The 24,660-nt window shown below is 50.1% G+C and overlaps 1 protein-coding gene across 1 annotated transcript in view; it reads right to left on the bottom strand.

The window, feature by feature from the left end:
* The window catches only part of LOC140385324 (collagen alpha-1(XV) chain-like), a 531,657-nt gene that overhangs the window by 9,982 nt on the left and 497,015 nt on the right, over window positions 1-24,660 (bottom strand). The window contains 1 exon segment of the mRNA XM_072467384.1: window positions 22,976-23,088. Within this exon segment, the coding sequence (XP_072323485.1) occupies window positions 22,976-23,088 (113 nt within the window).

Here is a 24,660-nt window from a genome sequence, read left to right as displayed (position 1 = left end):
CAAATGGGAGGAGGAGCTAGGTGGGGAGCTGGATGCAGGCCTGTGGGCAGACGAAACAGGGTTAATTCCTCCTCATCATGTGCCAGGCTTAGCTTAATCCAGTTTAAGGTGATCCACCAGGCACACATGACGGCAACCAGGATGAGCAAGCTCTTTGGGGTTGAGGATAAATGTGTGAGGTGTGAGGGAAGCCCTGCAGATCATGTCCATATGTTCTGGGCATGCCCGGCTTTTAAGGGATTCTGGCCGGGATTTGCTAAGGTAATGTCCAAGATCTTAGGCACGCGGGTGGTGCCAAATCCAGAGATAGCGATTTTATCTAACGTAAGTGGATAAAAGTGAGAGGAGAAGAGGGCAACTCCAATCCTATGGAATTACGCTCAAAATGTAATCGCAAAAGAAGGAATGAAAAGTTGGTTGGAAGTGTGGATCTGAGCTTGGTGGCTGCAATGGCAGAGAAGCGAGATCCGGCCCCGTCGGCTCAATGGTTGATGGATCGGTTGGTTATATACCTGGATTAGAAGTTCACCCGGCACCGTCAGGAGTGTGCAGAGGACCTGACCAAGGTGGTAGCCTCGATTAAGGAGGCTGTCGACCGGATGGAGGTGACAGTGACGGCCCAGGGACAGTCAATCCAAGCTACAGGAGCAGACGACGGAACAAGAGGAGCCGTCCATGGGATGGCACTGCACATTGGCATTTTATAGGATCGGCAAAAGCGGCTGCTGGAAAAGGTGGAAGACCTGGAGAATCGTTCCCACTTGCGCGCAAGCCCCAGGGTCGTGAGCCCCCGAGGGCGATAGTTTGAGGCTGCATCGATTCCTGGACAAGGAACGCGTCATGAGATGGGCTAGGCAGACAAAATGGTTCATATGGTAAGAAGCCTAGATCTGGGTTTACCAAGACTTGGGAGCAGAACTTGCTAAGAGGAGGGTGAGTTTTAATAAAGTTAAAGCGGCCCTGTATGGGAAGGGAATAAAATTTGGACTGCTCTACCCGGCCCGTCTTTGGGTAACCTACAACCGGGAATGATATTTTGGCTCGCCGGAAGAAGTGGCGATCTTTATGAAAGACAACAACCTGGGGGACCCATAAGGACTTTAAAAAAAAGAGAGAAAACTGGTCGGTAGTGAATTAAATTAAAAAGTTCTGTGGTGCACTGTAACTTGAGTTGCGATGACCGGGAAGAGAAGGATTTATCTGAGTTATCTAACTTTGTAACTCTGACCTTTCAGTGTCTGTACTAAGGTACAGTTTCTTCCTTTTTTCTGTGTTTGTAAAAAAGAAAAAAAGGGAAAAACAAAATGGAGGGGGTGAAGAAAAGTTTTCAAATTGAGATGTTCTAGGAAGGAAAGACATCTGTGAGTTTTTGCATGCATAATTTTTTCTGTCTCTCCATTTATCCTGTTTGGTTTCACTTCCATTGTTTGGTGCTCTGTTTGAAGGTGATGGGATTGATGAGATGTTGTAAAGGGGGAGGGGTGGGCCGGTGAGCCTCGACCTTAAGTGGATGGTTTGTTTGCTTTCTGTGTTTGGTCCTATTGTTTTGAAAACTTATGTTGAGAGTTGGGGGGCAAAGATCCAGCAGCTGGTAGACTTTTAGGCATCAGGAGTGGAGCTGCTAGGCTAGCTGGTAAGGCTGGCTCACGGAAGCGAAGTGGGGGGTGAGCTGAAAAGTGCCGGGGTGGGGTGAGGGGATGGGGAAGGGGGTGGGGGGTACTGCTGACGATTAGGGGACTTCCAGGAGGCTGGAGATGGGGACTAGATGGTGGTTGCTGCCAAGGGGCGGATCTTGGGAGGTGCGGACCATGGGCTAAGGGCTGGCCTAGGAAAGGTCATGGCTGATTGGCAGGGGAGGGGGACGAGAGCCCCCCCCCCCCTCTCCGACGAGACTGGTTGCGTGGAATGTTCGTGGCCTGAACAAGCCATTCAAACTGGTCAAGTGTTCGCACACTTGAGATAGTTAAAGGCGGACGTGGTCATGTTACAGGAGACACACTTGAAGCTGGGGGATAAATTTAGACTGAAAAAGGGATGGGTCGGACAGGTGTTCCATTCAGGATTGTGCTGTGTTATGTTATTTGGAATAACACAAGCTGCCACTTGATGCAGTTTTGAGTAAAAGATGCTTCAGACTTTGAAGTGAGTTCAATGTGTTTTATTGAACTATTAGCACAGTTCTCAATGAGTTCAACTCTCATCTAAATGTAGTAATTCAGTCTAACTGATCCAGCCTTGCTCTAAGCCACTTGCTGGGGTGTGATGCTGAGGATACTCCTTGTCTCACTCTGGAGATGTTGGTCTGTGGAAAGAGGTGGGGTGTGAGTGCCTCATCCCTTTTAGAGTGAGATACCACCCCTGAGTGTCCAGACTGCTCATTGGTCGTGTCCTATTCTATGTGTTCATTCGCTGCATGTTTGCATATCATGACAGATTGGACTTTAAAACTAGGGGGGTGGCCATCCTGATTAACAAAAGGTGGCATTTGAGGTGGGGAAAATGGAGACAGACCCGGGAGCAGATTTATTATGGTGAGTGGGAAACTGAAGGGAATGGCAGTGGTGCTGGTAAATATATATGCCCCAAATTGTTAGGAAGATGCTGTGAAAAATCCCGGACCTCGACTCGCACCGGTTGGTTATGGGGGGTGATTTTAACACGGTCTTGAATCCGAGGATGGACCGGTCGAGTTCTAGGTCGGGGAAAGTATCAGCAATGGCGAAATTGCTGCGGGGGTTCATGGATCACATGGGGGAGGTGTTGATCCATGGAGATTTGAGAGGCCAAGGAGCAAGGAATATTCATTCTATTCTCATGTGCACAAGACGTACTCCAGGATCGATTTTCTAATACTGGGCAAAACATTGTTAGCGGGGGTGGTGGACACAGAGTATTCAGCAATCGTAGTATCGGACCTTGCGCCATATTATCTAGACCTACAGCTGAACACGGGAAATTCTCAGCGCCCACAGTGGAGGCTAGATGCAGGGCTGTTAGCAGAAGAAAGGATATGTGAGCGAGTGAGAGGCCATTCGGGGGTATATAAAAACCAACGACACGGGAGAGACCGCGGCTGGGGTGGTGTGGGAGGCATTGGAAGCGGTCATCAGAGGGGAATATATTTCAATTCAGGCCCATAGGGAGAGGGCTGAACGGGCGGGGATGGACAGGCCAGTAGAAAGCTTGTATGTGGATAGGAAATATGCAGAGTGTCCGAATGAAGGAGCGTCAGAGACTTCAAATGGATTTTGGGCTCCTTTCCACAGGCAAGGCAGAGGGACAGCTGAGGAGGGTAAAAGGGGCAGTATATGAATATGGGCAGAAAGCGAGCAGGATGTTGGCACATCAGCTGAGGAAGCAGGAGACGGCAAGAGAGAAATAGGGAAAATTAAGATGTGAGGGGGAAAGTAGTGAGGGACCCGGGGGCGGTTAATGACGTGTTCTGTGAATTTTATAGTCGTTTATATGAGTTGGAACCCCCTGCCGGGGAGAAGGGAATGAACCAATTCCTGGAGAGGCTAGAGTTCCCGAAGGTAGATGAGGAGATGGTGGAAGTCTTGGGGGGCCTAATTGGGCTCGGGGAGGTGACGGATTGGGGGCAATGCAATCGGGTAAGGCCCCGGGACCTGACGGATTCCCAGTGGAATTTTATAAAAGATTTTGGGGGCTAGTTGGGCCGCTGTTAGTCAAGGCTTTCAATGAATCCAAGGAGTTGGGAGTGCTTCCCCCAACGCTATCACGGGCATCAATCTCTCTCATCCTGAAGCGAGACAAGGACCAGGAGAGCTGTGTATCGTGGAGACCAATTTCCCTTTTAAATGTAGATGCTAAATTACTGGCAAAGATCTTGTGTCCTGGAGGTAATAGGTGAGATCAGACGGGATTTGTGAAGGGCAGACACCTGACGTCCAATATTAGACGACTCCTCAATGTTATAATGATGCCAGCCGAGGGGCTGAGGTGATAGTAGCCATGGACGCGGAGAAAGCTTTAGACTGGGTGGAGTGGACATACTTATGGGATATTTTAGGCAGGTTTGGGTTTGGGCAGGAATTTGTGGACTGGGTCCGGCTGCTATATCAGGCCCCGTTGGCAAATGTGAGAACCAACCAAACCCGGTCAGAATATTTTAATCTCGGGAGAGGGACAAGGCAGGGATGCCTGCTCTCCCCATTACTGTTTGCCCTGGCCATAGAGCCTTTAGCAATGGCCCTTAGAGCATCGAGTGCGTGGTGGGGGATAGTGAGGGGGGGGTGGGGGGGTGGAGCACAGGATTTCTCTCTATGCGGATGACTTGCTGCTTTATGTTACAGACCCGGTGGAGGTACTGGGAGAATTTAGGTGATTTTAAGGCTACAAGCTGAATATGGGAAAGAGCGAGATGTTTGTGATCGAGGCGCGGGGGTAGGAAAGGAGACTGAGGGAGTTACCTTTTAAAGTGGTGGTGGGGAGTTTTAGATATTTAGAGATTCAAGTGGCGAAAGAGTGGGGACAGCTCCACAAGTTAAATCTGGGCAAAGCCGTCGACCAACTGAAAAGGGATTTCCACAGATGGGACATGCTCACACTGACGCTAGCGGGAAGGGTGCAGATGGGAAAGATGACAGTCCTCCCAAGACTGCTTTTCATTTTTCAGTGGCTTCCAATTTTTGTCCCAAAGGCATTTTTTAGAAAAATAAATGTGGCAATTACAAGTTTTGTGTGGGCGGGGAAAACCCAAGAGTAAAGAGGGCACTCCAGGAGCGGGTCGCGGAGAGGGGGGCCTGGCCCTCCCGAGCTTTATTAATTATTAATTATTACTGGGCGGCCAACATATCGATGGTCAGGAAGTGGGTAGGGGGGAGAGGTCTACCTGGAAGCGAGTGGAAGCGGCATCCTGCAAGGATACGAGTTCGGAGGCTTTACTAACGGCATCCCTGCTGTTTTCGCCGGCTCGATACTCTACAAGCCCTGTGGTGGTGACAGCCCTAAGGGTGTGAGGGCAATGGAGGCAGCACATGGGATTGGAGTGGGGTTTCCGATTTGTAACAACCACCGGTTTGTCCCGGGGAGGCTGGATGGGGGCTTCAGGAGGTGGCAGCTGGCAGAGAGCAAGAGATTTGGGGATTTATTTATCCAGGAGGGCTTTCTGACCTTGAAGGCACTAGAGGAGGAATATGAGCTACCGGGCGGGAATGGGTTTCGATACCTTCAGGTCCGGGACTTTGTCCGGAGGCAAAGTCTTCCCTCGCCTCCCCCCGAGGGGACTACAGGATAAGGTGATGTCAAAAACTGGGGTTGGAGAGGGGAGGATTTCAGAGATATACAAGGAGTTGATGGAGTGGGAGGGGGCCCCGATGAGGGAGGTGAAGCGGAAGTGGGACGAGGAGCTAGGAAGAGAGCTGGAAATGGAAAAGTGGGAAAAAGCCTTGAAGAGAGTCAATTCATCCTCGTCCTGTGCCAGACTGAGCCTGATCCAGTTCAAAGTGGTCCACAGGGCCCACATGATGGTAGCCCGGATGAGCAGCTTCTTTGAGGAGGTGGAGGACAGATGTGGGCAGTGTGGGGGTAGCCCGGTGAACCATGTACATATGTTTTGGGCATGTTCGAAATTGAGGGGATTCTGGCAGGGATTTGCGGACATTATGTCAGAAGTCCTGGAAGGGAGGGTAACCCCGAGTCCAGAACTGGCAATATTTGGGGCATCGGAAGATCCGGGGGCTACCAGGAGGGGGGGGGGGGAGGGATGCCTGATCCTGGCCTTCTCCTTCCTGTGGGCACGGATTTTGCTGGGATGGAGGGACTCGGACCCCCCCGAAGGCAGGTGTGTGGGTCAGCGATATGGCAGGGTTTCTCAGCCTGGAAAAAAAATCAAGTTTGCCTCGAGAGGATCAACTCAGGGGTTCGCCCGGAGATGGCAGCCGTTCATCGACTTCTTCAGGAAAATTGAACATCAGCAGTAAGGGTGGGAGGGGGGAGGGGAAGAAAACTGGAGGCATGGCAGTGTTAGATAAGGACAGGGAACTCAGTGTACGGGTAGTTAGGAAATAGAGCTAGGAAATAGGAAATAGAAACAGTTGGGGACATTGTGTTTTTAGTTTTTTTTACATGTGTTAAACTGTGAAAATTGCAAATGCTTCAATAAAATATTTTCTAAAAAAAGAAAGCATTGAGGTGTGTGGGAAATGCATGAGTGAGATTAAAATAGGAAGGAGGCAGTTTAATATGGGGCCCTGACCAACAAGAGTTCCTGCGGCGTTGCGTGGAAGAATATGACAAGTGATTGACGGGCTAAAGGAGGAGCAAAAGACCCAGGAACAGGAGCTTCGGGTTGTGAAGGCAAAGGCTGCTGAGAATGAGGACGACATACAGGGCCTGGTGGTGAAAACGGAGATGCACGAGGCACAACACAAAAGGTGTGTGGAAAGGCTGGAGGTGCTGGAGAATAATGCGAGGAGGAAGAATTTAAGGATTCTTGGTCTTCCCGAAGGTGTAGAAGGGGCGGACGTCGGGGCATATGTGAGCACGATGCTTCACTCGTTAATGGGATCGGAGGCCCCGACGGGCCCGTTGGAGGTGGAGGGAGCTTATCGAGTTATGGCGCGAAGACCGAGGGCTGTAGAAATTCCTCGAGCCATAGTGGTGAGATTTCTCCGATGTAAGGACAGAGAGATGGTCCTCAGATGGGCAAAGAAAATGCGGAGCAGTAGGTGGGAGAACGCGGTGATCCGCGTATATCAGGATTGGAGTGTGGAGATGGCGAGAAGGAGGGCAAGCTTTAATTGGGCCAAGGCGGTGCTGCACAAACGGAAGATTAAATTTGGAATGCTGCAGCCGGCAAGACTGTGGGTCACACATCAAGGGAAACACCACTACTTCGAAACGGCAGATGAGGCGTGGACATTTATTGTCGAGGAGAAACTGGAGTGAGCGGGCCATAAAAAGAACGTTTGGGACAAAGTGGGGGATGAATATGTGGGATGAAGGGGGGGAAAAGTGGGAAGAGATGACTTCCCAAGTTGTTAATCCTGCGACCCTGTAACTTTTCTCTCTTCCCCATGTCGTGGGGGAGGGGGGGAGGGAGGATGAGGAGCTGAGGGCGCCGGCCATTGGGGGCGGGGCCAAAAGGGAAGCGCGGGTTTTGTTCCCGCGCTATGGTAATCACGGCGGGAACAGGGAAGCAGGACCTCGCACAGTGAGAGCCGAGGTCACGGGGGGAAGCCGAGGTCGGCCAGAGTTTGCTGACTTCTGGGAGCAACATGGGGGGTGCAATTACGCTGGTTTGGGATCTAGCGGGGGGGGGGGGGTTAACTGGGTTGCTGCTGCTGGGGAGAAGGGGGAGCTGGTATGGGGGGGGTGGTCGGGGCGGGGGGGGGGGCGCCGCTTGGGGGAGATACGGCTACGTGGGAACCGGGTGAGGAGCTGGATTGAAAAAGGAGATGGCTAGTTGTCAAGGGGGGGGGGGTAAAGAGCCCCCCAACCCGGTTGATGACGTGGAATGTGAGAGGGCTGAATGGGCCGATTAAGAGGGCACGGGTACTCGCACACCTAAAGAAACTTAAGGCAGATGTGGTTATGCTTCAGGAGACGCATCTGAAGCTGATAGACCAGGTCAGACTACGCAAAGGATGGGTAGGGCAGGTGTTTCATTCGGGGCTAGATGCCGAAAACAGGGGGGTGGCCATACTAGTGAGGAAGCGGGTAATGTTTGAGGCAAAGACTATAGTGGCGGCAGATACGTGATGGTGAGTGGCAAATTGCAAGGGAAGGCGGTGGTATTAGTGAACGTGTATGCCCCGAACTGGGATGATGCCAACTTTATGAGGCATATGTTAGGACGAATCCCGGACCGAGAAGTGGGGAAGTTGGTAATGGGTGGAGATTTTAATACGGTGCTGGACCCAGGGCTGGACAGATCGAGGTCCAGGACCGGAAGGAGGCCGGCTGCAGCTAGGGTGCTTAAGGACTTTATGGAGCAGATGGGAGGAGTAGACCCCTGGAGATTTAGTAGACCTAGGAGTAAGGAGTTTTCGTTTTTCTCCTATGTCCACAAAGTTTATTCACAAATAGCTTTTTTTGTTTTGGGAAGGGCACTGATCCCAAAGGTGACGGGGACGGAGTACATGGCTATAGCCATTTCGGATCATGCTCCACATTGGGTGGACCTGGAGATAGGGGAAGAAAAACAACAGCGTCCACCCTGGAGAATGGACATGGGATTATTGGCAGATGAGGGGGTGTGAGGTACTTGGAGCTCAATGATAATGGGGAGGTACAGGTGGGAGTGGTCTGGGAGGCGCTGAAGGCAGTGGTTAGAGGGGAGCTGATATCTATTAGGGCACATAAAGGAAAGCAGGAGGGTAGGGAAAGGGAGCGGTTGTTGAAAGAACTTCTGAAGGTGGACAGACAATATGCGGAGGCACCGGAGGAGGGACTGTGCAGGGAAAGGCAAAGGCTACATGTAGAATTTGACTTGTTGACTACGGGTAATGCAGAGGCACAATGGAGGAAGGCACAGGGTGTACAGTACGAATACGGGGAGAAGGATACAGGTTGCTGGCCCACCAACTGAGGAAAAGGGGAGCAGCGAGGGAGATAGGGGGGGTGAGAGATGAGGAGGGAGAGATGGAGCGGGGAGAGGAGAGAGTGAATGGAGTGTTCAAGGCATTTTACGAAAGATTATATGAAGCTCAGCCCCCGGATGGGAAGGAGAGAATGATGTGCTTTCTGGATCAGCTGGAATTTCCTAAGGTGGAGGAGCAGGAGAGGGCGGGACTGGGAGCACAGATTGAGACGGAGGAAGTGGTGAAAGGGATTGGGAGCATGCAGGCGGGGAAGGCCCCGGGACCAGACGGATTCCCAGTTGAATTCTATAGGAAATATATGGACTTGCTGGCCCCGCTACTGATGAGAACCTTTAATGAGGCGAGGGAAAGGGGGCAGCTGCCCCCGACTATGTCAGAGGCAACGATATCGCTCCTCCTAAAGAAGGAAAAAGACCCGCTGCAATGCGGGTCCTACAGGCCCATTTCCCTCCTGAATGTGGACGCTAAGATTCTGGCCAAGGTAATGGCAATGAGGATAGAGGATTGTGTCCCTGGGGTGGTTCATGAGGACCAAACTGGGTTTGTGAAGGGGAGACAGCTGAATACAAATATACGGAGGCTGCTAGGGGTAATGATGATGCCCCCACCAGAGGGGGAAGCGGAGATAGTGGTGGCGATGGATGCCGAGAAAGCATTTGATAGAGTGGAGTGGGATTATTTGTGGGAGGTGCTGAGGAGATTTGGTTTTGGGGATGGGTATATCAGGTGGGTACAGTTGCTGTATAAGGCCCCGATGGCGAGCGTGGTCACAAATGGACGGGGGTCTGACTATTTTCGGCTCCATAGAGGGACGAGGCAGGGATGTCCTCTGTCCCCGTTATTGTTTGCACTGGCGATTGAACCCCTGGCCATAGCATTGAGGGGTTCCAGGAACTGGAGGGGAGTACTCAGGGGGGGAGAAGAACACCGGGTATCTCTGTATGCGGATGATTTGTTGCTATATGTGGCGGACCCGGCGGAGGGGATGCCAGAGATAATGCGGATACTTGGGGAGTTTCGGGATTTTTCAGGGTATAAACTGAACCTGGGGAAAAGTGAGTTGTTTGTGGTGCATCCAGGGGAGCAGAGCAGAGAAATAGAGGATTTACCGTTGAGGAAGGTAACAAGGGACTTCCGGTACTTGGGGATCCAGATAGCCAAGAATTGAGGTACATTACACAGGCTTAATTTAACGCGGTTGGTGGAACAGATGGAGGAGGACTTTAAGAGATGGGACATGGTGTCCCTGTCATTGGCAGGTAGGGTGCAGGCGGTTAAAATGGTTGTCCTCCCGAGACTCCTTTTTGTGTTTCAGTGCCTCCCGGTGGTGATCACGAAGGCTTTTTTCAAAAGAATCGAGAAGAGTATTATGAGTTTTGTGTGGGCCGGGAAGACCCCGAGAGTGAGGAGGGGATTCTTGCAGCGTAGTAGGGACAGGGGGGGGCTGGCACTACCGAGCCTAAGTGAGTACTACTGGGCCGCCAATGTTTCAATGGTGTGTAAGTGGATGGGAGAAGGGGAGGGAGCGGCGTGGAAGAGATTGGAGAGGGCGTCCTGCAGGGGCACTAGCCTACAAGCAATGGTGACGGCACCGTTGCCGTTCTCACCAAAGAAATACACGACAAGCAAAGCGGTGGTGGCTACATTGAAAATTTGGGGGCAGTGGAGACGGCATAGGGGAAGGACGGGAGCTTCGGTGCGGTCCCCGATAAGAAACAATCATAGGTTCGTTCCGGGGAGACTGGATGGGGGATTTGGAGCATGGCAAAGAGCTGGGGTAGTACAACTGAGAGATCTGTTTGTCGATGGGACGTTTGCGAGTCTGGGAGCGCTGACGGAAAAATATGGGTTGCCCCAAGGGAATGCATTTCGGTACATGCAATTGAGGGCTTTTGCGAGGCAACAGGTGAGGGAATTCCCGCAGCTCCCGACGCAGGGGGTGCAGGATAGAGTGATCTCAGAGACATGGGTGGGGGATGGTAAGGTGTCGGACATATACAGGGAAATGACGGACGAGGGGGAGATCATGGTAGATGAGCTGAAAGGGAAATGGGAAGAAGAACTGGGGGAGGAGATTGAGGAGGGGCTGTGGGCTGATATTGTAGGGTAAACTCATCGTTCTCGTGTGCCAGGCTAAGCCTGATACAATTTAAGGTGTTACACAGGGCGCATATGACTGGAGCACGGCTTAGTAAATTTTTTGGGGTAGAGGATAGGTGTGCGAGATGCTCGAGAGGCCCAGCGAATCACACCCACATGTTCTGGTCATGCCCGGCACTACAGGGGTTCTGGGTGGGGGTGGCAAAGGTGCTTTCGAAGGTGGTGGGGGTCCGGGTCGAATCAAGCTGGGTGTTGGTTATATTTGGGGTTGCAGAAGAGCCGGGAGTGCAGGAGGCGAGAGAGGCTGACGTGTTGGCCTTTGCGTCCCTAGTAGCCCGGCGCAGGATATTGTTAATGTGGAAGGAAGCCAAACCCCCGGGTGTGGAGACCTGGATAAACGACATGGCAGGGTTCATAAAGTTAGAACGGATTAAGTTCGTGTTAAGGGGTTCGGCTCAAGGGTTCACCAGGCAGTGGCAACCGTTCGTCGATTACCTCACAGAAAGATAGAGGGGATGGAAAAGAAGTAGACAACAGCAGCAACCCAGGGGGGAGGGGGGGGGGGGGTGGAGGAATCAAACGGACTCTCAGAGATGTTATTGTATATGTATAATATGTATAGGTATTTGTTATAGGTAATTGTATATTGGATTGTTGGATTGTATTTTTGGAGAGTATTTATTTTGGACAAGGCAGTTGCCATTCAGTTTTGTTTTTGTTTATATATTATTTATTTATTTGTTTAAAACTGGCCACTGTTATTTATATTGCTTTATTGTTGTGTAAAAGAAACACTACGTACTGTTACGTTTGGCCAAAAATCTTGAATAAAATATATTGATAAAAAATAAAAAGAAATAGGAAAGCAAAGGGCGAGCATGAAAAATATTGACAAATAGGATCAGGGAAACTCAAAGACAGAGGGCTAAATGATAATTAAGGAAAGAGAGAGGCTGATTAGAGATCAAAAATAAGTTATGCAAGGTGGCAGAAGACATGGACATGGTTCTTAATGAATACTTTATGTCTGTCTTCACAAAAGAGGGGGAACAATACATTGGGCACAATTTAACTAAATGGGAACAAAGTCCCATAGCGAGCACATTTATCCGCATGTTTCCCGGCTCTCGCAGCGCTGAGAAACACCCCTCTTTTTAATGTGCCCCTAGTTAGATGTGAGGCCTCAGCGGGGAACTTGCAGCCGAGGCTACACATAGTCCCGTTTTGAGCACTGAGGGGTTCCGTTCGCCAGTACTTCTGAGTGTAGCGAGACATCGGGACACCATTTATAAATGACACGACCCCGGCATTTCCGGTGGCGGCTATGAAGGAGCAAGTCGCACATTTGGTGGTTCCCGCTCGGGTCGGACTTTTGGACCATTTCCCCCGATTTTCTACCGGATGAACTGTAAAACTGAAGACAGAGGCAAATGAGTTCCCACATCGGTGCATGGAGAGAAGGACTAGAAGTGCTCATAAAGGCAGAAACAGAAAGACAGAGAAGGCTTGGGCTGAAGCTGCAGCGGGAGACAGCATGGCGGAGGACCGGACCTCTGGTTTGTCGACCCAGTGGTCAATGGAGCAGCTGATGCAAGTTATTCAGGAAGGCTTTGTTAAGCAGAAACGGGACTGCTTGGACCCGATAAAAGAGTCGATTGAGCGGCTGGAGCTTAGATTGGACGCCCAAGGTCGGGTGATCCAGAAGGTGGAGAAGGCGCTGGCTGAGCAGGAGGAACATCAAACTGCGGTGGAGTTGGAGGTGGGGATGCTGTGAGACCAGCAGAAGAAGCTCCTGGAGAAGGTGGAGGACCTAGAGAATAGGTCTCACCGGCAGACCTTGAGAATCGTTGGGCTCCCGAAGGGGTCCGAACGGGCAGACGCTGGGGCATACATCGCAGACATGTTTGAGAACCTGCTGGGGGAGGGGGCATTCTCCCGGCCCTTGGAGGTGGACAGGGCTCACACAGCACTCGCGAGGAAGCCACGAAAGGGAGACCCCCGAGGGCAATGGTGGTGACATTCCACAGGTACTTGGATAAGGAGCGCATTCTACAGTGGGCCAAGCAGACACGGAGCTGTAAGTGGGACAATAGTATCCTGCGGGTCTACCAAGACCTGAGTGTGGAGGTGGCCAGGAGAAGAGCAGGCTTCAACCAGATTAGGTCGATCATTTTTAAGAAAAAGGTGAAGTTCGGACTGTTGTATCCGGCCTGTCTCTGGGTCACGTCCGGGGAACAGCACTTTTATTTTGAGTCGCCTGAGGACGCGCTGGACTTTGTGAAAAGGAAAGGACTGGTGGTGGACTGAGAACTTTTGAACTTGGCTGCAGCGTTCATGTTTTTAAAAAAAATTTGTTTCTCTGTTCTTTAAAAAAAAGTTTCTCGTTTTTCGTTTTGTGGAAGCTTTTTGTAATGCCTTCTGTATTGATTTGGGACCAGTGGCAGAACTGAGTGAGTTAAGGTTTTAATTTGCACTGTTGGGGGATGGGAGTGTGCTTGTTTAGATTTTGGTGTTTTTCTGTTGGGCAATTGTGTGGGGATTGTTTGATGTTGGAGTATGGTTGTATGAGCGGGGGTGGGGGTGGTGGGTGGGTGGGGGGGGTGGGGAGAAGCGCAGTGGGGGGGGGTGCATATGTTCGGTTTATCAATGGGGTTGGGTTACAGAGTGTTGTTACTAGGGGGGGGGGGGGAAATGTTCTGCTGACGAGGGAGGGACTTGGGCCAAGGGATAGAGAGGAGGTTGGGGGTAGAGGCTGCCTGGGGGCGGGCCGGTGGAGGTGCGGAGCATGGTCTGGAGGCGGGCCCAAAAAAGGGGATGGCTGATCAGTGAAGGGGGGGGGCAATGAGCCCCCCAACCAGGCTGATCCCCTGGAATGTTCGAGGCTTAAATGGACCCGTCAAGAGGGCATGTGTGTTCGCACATCTTAGGGGACTGAAGGCGGACGAGGTAATGTTGCAGGAGACGAACCTTAAGAGTAACTGACCAGATTAGATTGAGGAAAGGCTGGGTCAGTCAGGTCTTTCACTCGGGACTGGATTCAAAGACTAGAGGGGTCGCGATCCTGATCAATAAGCGGGTGGTGTTTGAGGCGGGTAGAATAGTTATGAATGTGGGAGGTCGGTACATTATGGTCAGTGGGAAACTGGAAGGGGTGCAGGTGGTATTAGTGAATGTATATGCGCCAAATTGGGATGATGTGGAGTTTATAAAGAGGATGCTGGGGAAGATACCGGACTTGGACTTGCACGGTTGGTCATGGGAGGGGACTTCAACACAGTTATTGGACCTGGCTTGGACCGGTCAAGCTTGAAAACGGGCAGGGTGCCAGCAATGGCATGGAGCAGATGGGGGGTCGGATCCATGGAGATTTGGGCAGCCGAGGGTGAAGGAGTTCTCCTTCTACTCACACGTGCATAAAGTGCACTCCTGGATTGATTTCTTCATTCTGAGCAGGGCCTTACTGACAGGGGTGGTGGACACGGGGTACTCGGCGATCACAATCTCAGACCATGCTCCGCACTGGGTTGACCTGCAGGTTAGTAAAGACAGTAACCAGCGCCCGCACTGGAGGTTAGATGTGGGACTTTTGGCTGATGAAGGGGTGTGCGAGCGGCTGACGAAATGTATTCAGAACTATCTGCAGGTCAACGATACGGGGGAAATTTCAGCAGCGATGGTCTGGGAAGCACTGAAGGCGGTGGTCAGAGGGGAGCTCATCTCGATCCGGGCCCACAGGGAGAAGGTGGACAGGGCAGAGACGGACTGACTGATTAAGGAGATACAGATCGATAGGAGGTATGCGAAGACCAGAGAGACAGGGCTTTTAAGGGAACGGCGGAGGCTATAGGCGGAGTTCGGCTTGTTAACCACAGGGAGGGCGGTGGAGTAGTTGAGAAAGGCGAGGGGGGCGATCTATGAACATGGAGAGAAGGCCAGCAGAATGCTTGCACAGCAGCTTAGAAAGAGGGAGGCAGCCAGGGAGATAGGGAAAGTAAATGACGGAGATCGGAACCTGGTTGGAGATTCAACAGGGATTTCCCACTGACCAGCAGGGGTGAATAAGGCGTTTAGGGATTTTTACAGTAGGCTGTAAATATATAGGTCCTTTTATAGGTCGGAACCCCCAACGGGGCCGGAGGGGAAGAGATAGTGGAGGGTCTGAAGGCCATGCAGGCGGGTAAAGCCCCGGGGCCGGACAGGTATCCAGTGGAGTTTTATAAAAAGTTTCCTGGGATATTGGGGCCGGTGTTGATGAGGATGTTCAATAAGGCAAGGGAAAGAGGGGTGCTGCCCCTGACGATGTCACAGGCCACAATTTCGCTGATTCTGAAGCGGGACAAGAATCCGGAGCTGTGTGGGTCCTGCAGGCCGATATCCCTGTTGAATGTGGACACCAAACTATTAGCTGGGAGGGTGCAGACGGTGAAGATGACGGTCCTCCCGAGATTCCTGTTCGTGTTTCAATGTGTCCCCATCTTTATTCCGCGGTCCTTTTCTAAACGGGTCAACAAAGTGATCTCTGGCTTTGTTTGGGCGGGCAAGACCCCGCGGGTAAGGAAGGTAATGCTTGAGCGGAGACGGAGAGATGGCGGGCTGGCGCTGCCAAATTTTAGTAACCATTACTGGGTGGTGACAATAGCCATGATCAGGAAGTGGGTGGTGGGGGAGTGGTCGGCATGGGAGTGTATGGAGGCAGCTTCATGTAAGGGCACCAGTTTGGGGGCGTTGGTAACTGCGCCTCTGCCGTTTTCACCGGCACGGTACTCCACCAGCCCTGTGGTGGTCGCGGCCCCGAGAGTCTGGGGCAATAGAGGAGACACGTGGGAGCAGAGGGAGCATCGGTCTGGTTCCCAATCTGTAATAATCACCAGTTTGCCCCGGGAAGTATGGATGGGGGGTTCCGGATATGGCAGAGAGTAGGGATTGAGAGGATAGGGGATATGTTTATAGAGGGGAGCTTTCCGAGTATGAGTGCGCTGGAGGAGAGGTTTGGGTTGGCGAGGGGAAACAAATTCAGGTATCTGCAGGTGCGGGACTTCCTACGTAAACAGGTGTCAACCATCCCACTCCTACCGCTAAGGGGGATTCAGGACAGGGTAGATTCCAGAGGGTGGGTAGGAGAAGGGAGCATCTCAGACATTTACAAGGAGCTTATGGGGTCAGAGGAGACGTAGGCCGAGGAGCTGAAACGCAAGTGGGAGGAGGAGCTGGGAGGAGAGATAGAGGATGGTCTATGGGCGGACGTGTTGAGTAGAGTCAACGCGTCCGCAACATGTGCCAGGCTCAGCCTGATACAATTTAAGGTTGTTCACCGGGCTCACATGGCAGTGGCCAAACAAGCAGATTCTTTGGGGTGGAAGACAGGTGCGCAAAATGTGCGGGAGGACCAGCGAACCAGGTCCACATGTTCTGGGCATGTCCGAAGCTTAGGGGATTTTGGCAGGGGTTTGCAGATGTCATGTCCACGGTGTTAAAAACAAGGGTGGCGCTGAGTCCAGAGGTGGCGATTTTCAGGGTGTTGAAAGACCCGGGAATCCAGGAGGAGAAAGAGGCAGACTTTCTGGCCTTTGCTTCCCTGGTAGCCCGGAGACGGATATTATTAGCTCGGAGGGACTCAAAGCCCCCGAAGTCGGAGACCTGGCTATCTGACATGGCTAGCTTTCTCTGTTTGGAGAAAATCAAGTTCGCCTTGAGAGGGTCACTGTTAGGGTCACCCGGAGGTGGCAACCGTTCGTCGACTTCTTTGCGGAAAATTAATCGTCAGCAGAAAGGGGGTGTGTGTGGTTAATTTAGCTTAGAGTAGGGGGTTAATAAATGTGGGACCTGTAAGGGAGGGAGACGGCTTTTGCACTATGTTTATAGTTTCATGTACATTGTTTATTGTGTTGTTGTGTTGTTGTTATAACACCAAAAAAACCTCAATAAAATGTTTATTAAAAAAAAAAAGACACGACCCCCGACACCTCCACAAGCCCCAACAAACTATGGGTGGATCCGCAGGCCCCCGCATCCCGCAACACCTGCGGAGGGCATTCCGGCCCCATCGCCACCATGTGGAAAATAACAGCCTGTCACCCTGGCAGTGCCCTGACAGCTAACAGTGCTACTGGGCACCTTGACAGTGCCAGGGTGGCACCCAGGTGGCACTGCCAGGGTGCCAGGTGCTAGGATGCTCAGGTGGCACCAGCAGTGCCAGGGTACCACCTGCCCAAAGGGCATGCATGTGGGGGCCTCCAATCACCTGGGATTCCCCCACAAATGTCCTTCTGTGCGGTCCCTGTTGGTGGAGGCCTGTACTGAATGGCACTCACACGAGGTTTCCGAGGCGAAGGAGAAAGATCCCACGCCTCAGGTACCTCGGGAATCTGCATATCAATGTGAGACCAGTTGTCTCACTGTGATATACACCTTTTCCTAAAGGTGATCCTGCCCACAATGGGAGGATTTACATCACAACAGGGTGTTGCGAACCGGGTAGATCCCAGGAGCAGGATCTCCCGGCTTCTATCGGCCATGCTGCGCAGCTGCAAGCTGTTTTTCGGCCGCAGTGTAGCCGTAATATCACGGCCATTGTATGCAGTAAACATGGTAAGAGTGGAAACATGAAGGAGTTTAGCATCTTTGAAAGTGAATAAATCACAAGGTCTGGATGACATGTATCCCAGGTGGCTAAGAGACGCAAGGGAGGGCATTCTACAGTATCTGACTATCTTTTTCCAATCCTCTCTGGTCACATGTATAGTTCTGGAAGACTGTACCATTGTTCAAAAAATGAAGTTGAGATAGACTGAAGGCTGTTGTGTTCTGTGATCTTATCTGGTAATGATTCTACAGAACTGCTGGTGACTTAGCCAGAATGATGATTTACTAATGCACACGTGGCTAGGCAACGATATGAATCTTATGCAGACCAAGTTATTACAGAGTTACTTTAGACTCTCCTGGAACTACCCACATGCGCGACTGTCCTTACAACCTTCTGCTGGTAGCCTTCTGCTATAGCCGGATGTCATCTGACTGATGACTGATGCCACCTGCTGGTGGGAGGTCACACTACTGAGTACATGCAATATTCTCTACTGGCTATCACTACATCCCCCTTCCTTAGGAGATATTGATATTTGTGTACAAACATGATTACCATTTTTCTATATTTGTGATATGCAGAAACAATATAAACAAATTTAACTAGGGTGTCCAAGGACATGAGATGCAAGGTCAGTGTCCCTCACGGGATCGCCTCTGTGATCACTTGGGCTGTTGCCAGCCTTTTTGAAGACTGGTTTGCATATCCTCTTTACAATGTGCCTTTGGAAGGCATGTTTCTGTGATGGCCACACATATGCCACCAGCTTCTTCTTTTTTCATTTCTTCCCACAATGCTTCATTGTATGTTTTCTGTCTCTTCTGTCTTTGGCTTGTCAATCATAACATCAACTTCTTCTCTTTTGTTTTTGTCAGTGGGATGAGCTAGCTCTCCCAGTCTTCTCCTCTTCCTCTTTTTTGTTTTAACAATTATCTTGCAAATTATTTTCTTTTTATGTTTGGGTTTGGCAATCCCTGTTCTAGTGCTGGTCTGCACCCTGTGCATAGAAGTATGCGGATTCTCAGTTGGGACCTGTGGAGCCTGTGTGTCTCCAAGAGATTGTGTGGCCGCGCCCAATTCTGCACCCTCATCTGGAGGTTGGAGTGTCTCGCTCACTGGTGCCTGGGTGGAAGTCACATCTGTAACATCAGGTGCTGTCCCTTCTTGGCTTGCTGGAGCAACGATCGATGGCTCCGCATCACTAGAAATGATGATGCAAACATTCTCTGACCCGGCAGATGTAGGTGATGGGTCATCCTGGCCTTGCTCTAGTATATAGTGTGATCCGTCAAGCTGCATAGTGATAGTCATCAGCTCCTCCAACTCAACTTCCAGTGGAGAAGCCTCGGAGATCAGGGAGTTGTCTACCGGAACCACGTCAGAGGCCTGAAATGATTTCCCAAGTGCCTCTGGAGTAAGCTTCTTCAAGACTGGTTTTATGTTCAGTGCTATTACTTCATCATGCCCTCGAAACCATCTTATTCGCACTTTATCATTGTCCTCCGCTGATTCACTCTCGGAGTTGTCATTTTCTTCAACATATTCATGTTCATCGTATGTGTCCTCATAATCTTCATCATCAGAGTTAATATCGTCATAATCATTCATCATCAATCTCCTTGTACTCATCATCAATCTCCTCGTACTCACCATGAACATCCTCGTACCCATCATCATCATTTTCTGTGAAGTCTAAAACTGCTTGTGGAAGCATGCAGGAATTGACCTATTTTAAAATCAGCAGCGAGTCATGTTGCAGCACTTCCATCTGATATTCCATGTTTCGGAACCTCAGGGGGAGAGAAGAAATTGAAAAAAGAGTAATGTAGCACAGTGTTCGTGACTGCTTTATGGGTATCCTGCGACTGGTTCAATCTAATGGTTTGTATTGTGACATTATTTTCATGCTTCCAGTGAATATGGCAGCCTGTGCACCCCGTAATTGTAAATACAAAGAAGCCTGCCCCATCAGGCTGCCACGCCATCTGGGATGTTTTTATGAGCATTTAATTCGTGAAGCACTCATTCGACTCAAACTTGAACTCCAGGGAAACCTCATTGGTTGTCCAGGATCCAAAAGGTGTATTGCAACGCCCTTTTATAATGGGCTCATCATGGTTCTGTATCATGTGGCTGAGCCTGTCCTCATTTTCAAAGACCGATAACGGGAACTCTGCAGAATCCTTCGGGTTCTCCATTACCACCTCTGGCTGAACTTCCTCCACTTTCACTATTGCTCGTATCTCATCAGATAATTGAGCTACTGTATCTGGCTGCGAGTTGGTGTTGGCTCGCTGACTGGGATGTAACAACCGCTCTACTAGGTTCAGAGTCTCACATGCACTAGGTTAGGCACCCGTTTTGTGTCCACAATGGAGAATAGTATGACGTGTTTTCTATTGTGGACCCATGCTTCTCAGTCACATTCCCCCAACGTCTCAAATTCATTCCTACTGTAGTCGACTAACGTTCTTGGCCGTTTTACGACTGTCGGCGGCACTCGCAGGTCGTGCAGATCACCCACACTGAGGAGGTTTTCCTTTGCCCCAGTGTCAAGTTTGCATTTTATCAGTGTGTCATCAACATCACTGCAATGGTCCACCTGCTTTCGAAGGTATCAGCTAGATTAGAACTGTCCATGCAATTGGTCATCAGAACTTCTTTCTCGTCCATTTTCGGACTCATCGTCTTTGGTTGAGATTAAATCCATGAAAAATAATTAATCAAGGGTCATCTCATTAACTGCATTTATCGACTCTATCTGGTCGACTGATCTACTTTGGTCCACTGTAGGACACACAAAACGCTGTCTTGCAAAATGACCAACATGGCCACACCTGGAACAAACTTTTCCAAAGGCCGGACATTGCCGTGGGCCATGTCGATTGCCACATTTCTGGCACAAGATGGCTGCTCCTGTCTGCTGCTTAAAATGGCCGCCCGCACTGAGACCACGTTTCTTTATGACGTGTGTCACAGCACTAATGGCACTGGCGGCTTCCTCTATGTTGGCACCAAAATGCTTCGAGCAGAGTGCGCTAATTTGATGTGCAGCTAACTCACTAGCATGGCAAATCTTTACTGTTTGTTCCAATATCAAATCTTCTTCCCGCAGCAACCTCTCACAGAGTTTATCATTTGATATGCCAAATACAATTTGGTCGTGGATCATTGAAGATTTCAGACTGCTGAAATTGCAGGACTGGGCCTTCAGCCTCAAGTCAGTGACAAAACTGTTCAAAGATTGGCCCGGTTTCTGGTATGCGTACGAAAAATGTATCTCTCAAATGTTTCATGCATTTTGGGGGAGCAATGCCAATCAAAGTACCCAATGACTTAATTGTATTTCTTGCTCTCCTCTTCATTATCAAAAGCAAATGCATTATATATTTCAATTGCTGTGGACCCGCCACCGTGAGCAGCAACGCAATTTGCCTTTCGTCAGGTTGTGCCTGCAGGCCAAGGGCTGAGACATAGAGTTTAAACTGCTGTTTGAAGACACGCCAATTTTTGTTGAAGTTACCCGATACTTGAAGCTGGTGGGGTGCCTTTAAACCTTCCATCACGAACTTCAGTGTCATTTATTGAGCTGAGTCGCCAATGGTCGCAGTTCACCAGGTCAGTTCTTCAGCCGATTTAACTTTCAGTTCAAAATTACTGTCAAATCTTCAACACTTCTGATACTATGTTGTGTTCCATGATCTTGTATAGCAATTATTCTACAGAACTGCTGGCGACTTAGCCCGAACAATGATTTATTAATGTACATGTGGTAAGGTAACAATACAAATCTTATACAGACCAAGTTATTACAGAGTTACTTTAGGCTCTCCTGGAGCTACCCTTATGTGCGACTGGCCTTGTGTATGCCTTACAACCTTTTGCTGGTAGCCGAATGTCACCAAACTGTTGAGTTATTCCACCTGCTGGTGGGAGGTCACACTGCTGAGTACATGCAATATTATCTGCAGGCATATCACCACAAAGGCCGGTCAGTCTAACCTTGGTGGTGGTAAATTATTTGATAAAGTTCCAAGCAAGAGTATTACCTGTCATTTAGAAATCAAGGATGGCCAGCATGAATTTGTAAAGCAAAGTTTGTGTCTGACTAACTTAACTGAATTTTTTCAGGAGATAACAAGATGGGTTGATGAGGGGATCATGTTTGGAACATGGATTTTCACAAAGCTTTTGAAAAGGTTCCACATGGGACACTGAAACAAGGGAAAGGGGAAAGCTGGATCCAAAATTGGTTCAGTAGCAAGGGCAGTGTTCATGTGATAAGAACATGGTTTTCAGTTGAGTTTTGTAGTCCTTAGTACGAGGTCCTTTGTTATTTGTGGCATATTATCAATGAATTGGCATTAAATATAGAAAGCATGTTTAAGAAGTTTGCAGATGGTACAAAATTATTTGTGTGGAAGAACTCTGTAAATGCAGGAAAATATCAATGGACTGGTCGAGTGGGACAGAAAAGTGACAAACTGAATTAAATCTGGAGAAGTGTAAGGTAATGCATTTGGAGAGGGAAAATAGAGCAAGGGAATATGCAAAAAATTATAGTATTCTGAGAGGAGTAGAGGATCAGAAATACCTTGACGGTTTGTCCAAACTTCTGAAGGCCGCAGGACAGGTAGAAAAAGTGGTTAAAAAGGCTTCTGGGATACTTTTCTTTATTGACAGAGGCATAGAATAGAAGAGCAGGGAGGTTATGCTGGAACTGTATAAATACTGGTTAGATTACAACTAGATTACTCTAGTTGTACTCCCCCTGGCTCTAGCAGAAGCCCCCCCCGACCAGCAGCACACATGTCAGCAAACTATGGCGATGTTGGACATTTTCCGTATCCCCTCTCTGTCCCTCATCAGCCACAGTGCCTGTTTCATGATTTTTAAAAGTGCAAGTGAACCTCGCTATCAGGAATTGAAATGAAATGAAAATCGCTTATTGTCACAAGCAGGCTTCAAATGAAGTTACTGGGAAAAGCCCCCAGTCGCCACATTCGCCTGTTCGGGGAGGCTGGTACGGGACTTCGGCCCATTGGAGACAGAGAATCGCAGAGGCCCTGGAGAATACCAGGTCAGGCCCACTAATGATATGGCAAGGGTGTTTACTGCAGGCTGGAACGCATTGACGCCGCTGTCAGGGTGACGGAGAATTGCGTTTTGGCGTGAAATTGGCGACCGCTGTGATTTCGGTGTCGGAACCGATTCTCCACCCAATTGCATTTCCCGATTCCGGCGTCGGCCAACAGAGAATCCTGCCTTTGGTGTGTAAATATTTGAGGGTCTAGATAAGGGATACGAAAGACCTAATTCCCGTTTGCAGAGCAATCAATAACCAGAGGGCATAAATTTAAAGTAATTGGCAAAAGATCAGAGGGGATTTGAGGAGAATTGAGGGTGGTGGTCGAGGCAGAAACCCATACTGCTTTTAAGTACTTAGATATGCACTTGAAGTGCCATGGAGGGCCATGGAGCAAGAGCTGGAAATTCAGATTCGGCCGGATGGCTTTTTCAACCAGCACAGAAATAATGGACCAAATGACCTCCTTTTTCTTGCAAATTGTTCTGTATTTCTATGTTTTAAAGGTACCTATTGGCTGGACGGCAATTTGATATATCCTACGGCTGGGAACAGTGCTACATAATTGCAAATCCTTTTTTCCATATTTCCATACAGAGAGAATTTTGCAAAATGTTTCTTGGGTGAGCAGAGACTTACCAGGAAGAATCTTTCATGATGTTTCGACCATCAAACGAATAAATAGGAGTGTCTCTGTTGAAAGTAGCATGGCTTTTAAAGATGGACTCCCAACTGTCAAAAAGCACTTCCCCCTGTGAGAAAAAAGACCAGGAGTTTTATTAATTCATAGAAATAAGCTGGTGTTTCAGTCAGAGTGCATTCCACTGACAGGCATGAGCTGACATTTCCTTTACGCTCTGGGACAAAACAACTCAATTAGATCCTGACAGGAACAACGAGGGTATCTGGAGTTAACAGCCAAACATGAAAGTAAGATTACGGAGCGATGCAAGACATTAACAGTGAGAAGTTAGTCAGTATTTGGAGCGTGAGTAAACCATCTGAATCTTCAAGCCAGCCGTCCCATTCAAAAAGATTATGGTCAAACATTGCGGAATACATGGCCTAACAGTCAATTATGTCACAAACTACCATCACATTTAACCAATCCCTGAAACGCTTTGACTGTAATCTGCATGGATTTTGTAACTGGACGTAACATACTTCAGTGTAACTGAAGCAAGAGAAGTCTGAAGGGTAAATTGTGCACTCCTAGGCTGGGCCCCACCACGTGGGTTGCATCAGGCCAGCCAAAAGTCCACTGACTTTCGGAGGGACTGGAAGACCCTGGTGACAGGCGGGTTTGGAAAATCCTGCCCCTAGCTTCTATCTCCATCCTATCTTCACTCTGAGTGTCATTCCATGTCGGACGTGTAGCTTTGATCACATTCATTTTATAGTGCTGCAATCTCCATTTATAGTAAACTTGGATACCAGGGGCGCGATTCTCCGACCCCCCCCCCCCGCCGGGTCAGAGAATCGGCGGGGGCTGGCGTGAATCTCGGCCCCGCCGTGTCCCGAATTCTCCGCTACCAGAGAATCGGCAGGAGCGGGAATCGCGCCGCGCCGGTCGGCGGGCTCCCCGCTGGCGATTCTCCGGCCCGCGATGGGCCGAAGTCCCGCCGCTGTCGACCCTTGCCAGCCGGCGTAGATTGAATCACCTACCTTACCGGCGGGAGCAGACGGCGTGGGCGGGCTCCGGGGTCCTGGGGGGGGGGGGGGCAATCTGGCCCCGGGGGGTGCCCCCACGGTGGCCTGGCCTGCGATTGGGGCCCAACGATCGGCGGGCGGGCCTGTGCCGTGGGGGCGCTCTTTTCTTCCGCCTTCGCCATGGTCTTCACTATGGCGGAGGCGGAAGAGACCCCTTCCACTGCGCCTGTGCGGGGATGCCGTGAGCGGCCGCTGACGCTCCCTCGCATACATCGCCCGGCGAAGTCCTTTCGGCGTCGGCTGGCGTGGCGCCAAAGGCCTTTCCTGCCAGCCGGCGGGGCGGAAATCACTCCGACGCGGGCCTAGCCCCTCAAGGTGAGGGCTAGGCCCCTAAAGGGAGAATTCCACACCTTTGGGGCAGCCCGACGCCGGAGTGGTTCCCGCCACTCCATTACGCCGGATTCCCCCGCCCCGCTGGGTAGGGGAGAATCCCGCCCCAGGTATCTTCATTTACCTCAAAAATTATGAAGTCCTAGCTCACTCATCGTATAACCAGATGGGTGCTGTATATCTGGTATAATTACATAACCATCAATTTATCTCAGCATTAATCTCTTGTTTATACACAGGGAATAGCTAAATGGTCACCTTTGCCAAGCAACACTTAATCTCAG

This window comes from Scyliorhinus torazame, chromosome 11, assembly GCF_047496885.1.
Source record: "Scyliorhinus torazame isolate Kashiwa2021f chromosome 11, sScyTor2.1, whole genome shotgun sequence".
Classification (NCBI taxonomy): Eukaryota; Metazoa; Chordata; class Chondrichthyes; order Carcharhiniformes; family Scyliorhinidae; genus Scyliorhinus; species Scyliorhinus torazame.
Note: the sequence above shows the minus strand (reverse complement) of the source record. Positions and strands in the feature narration are given on the sequence as shown.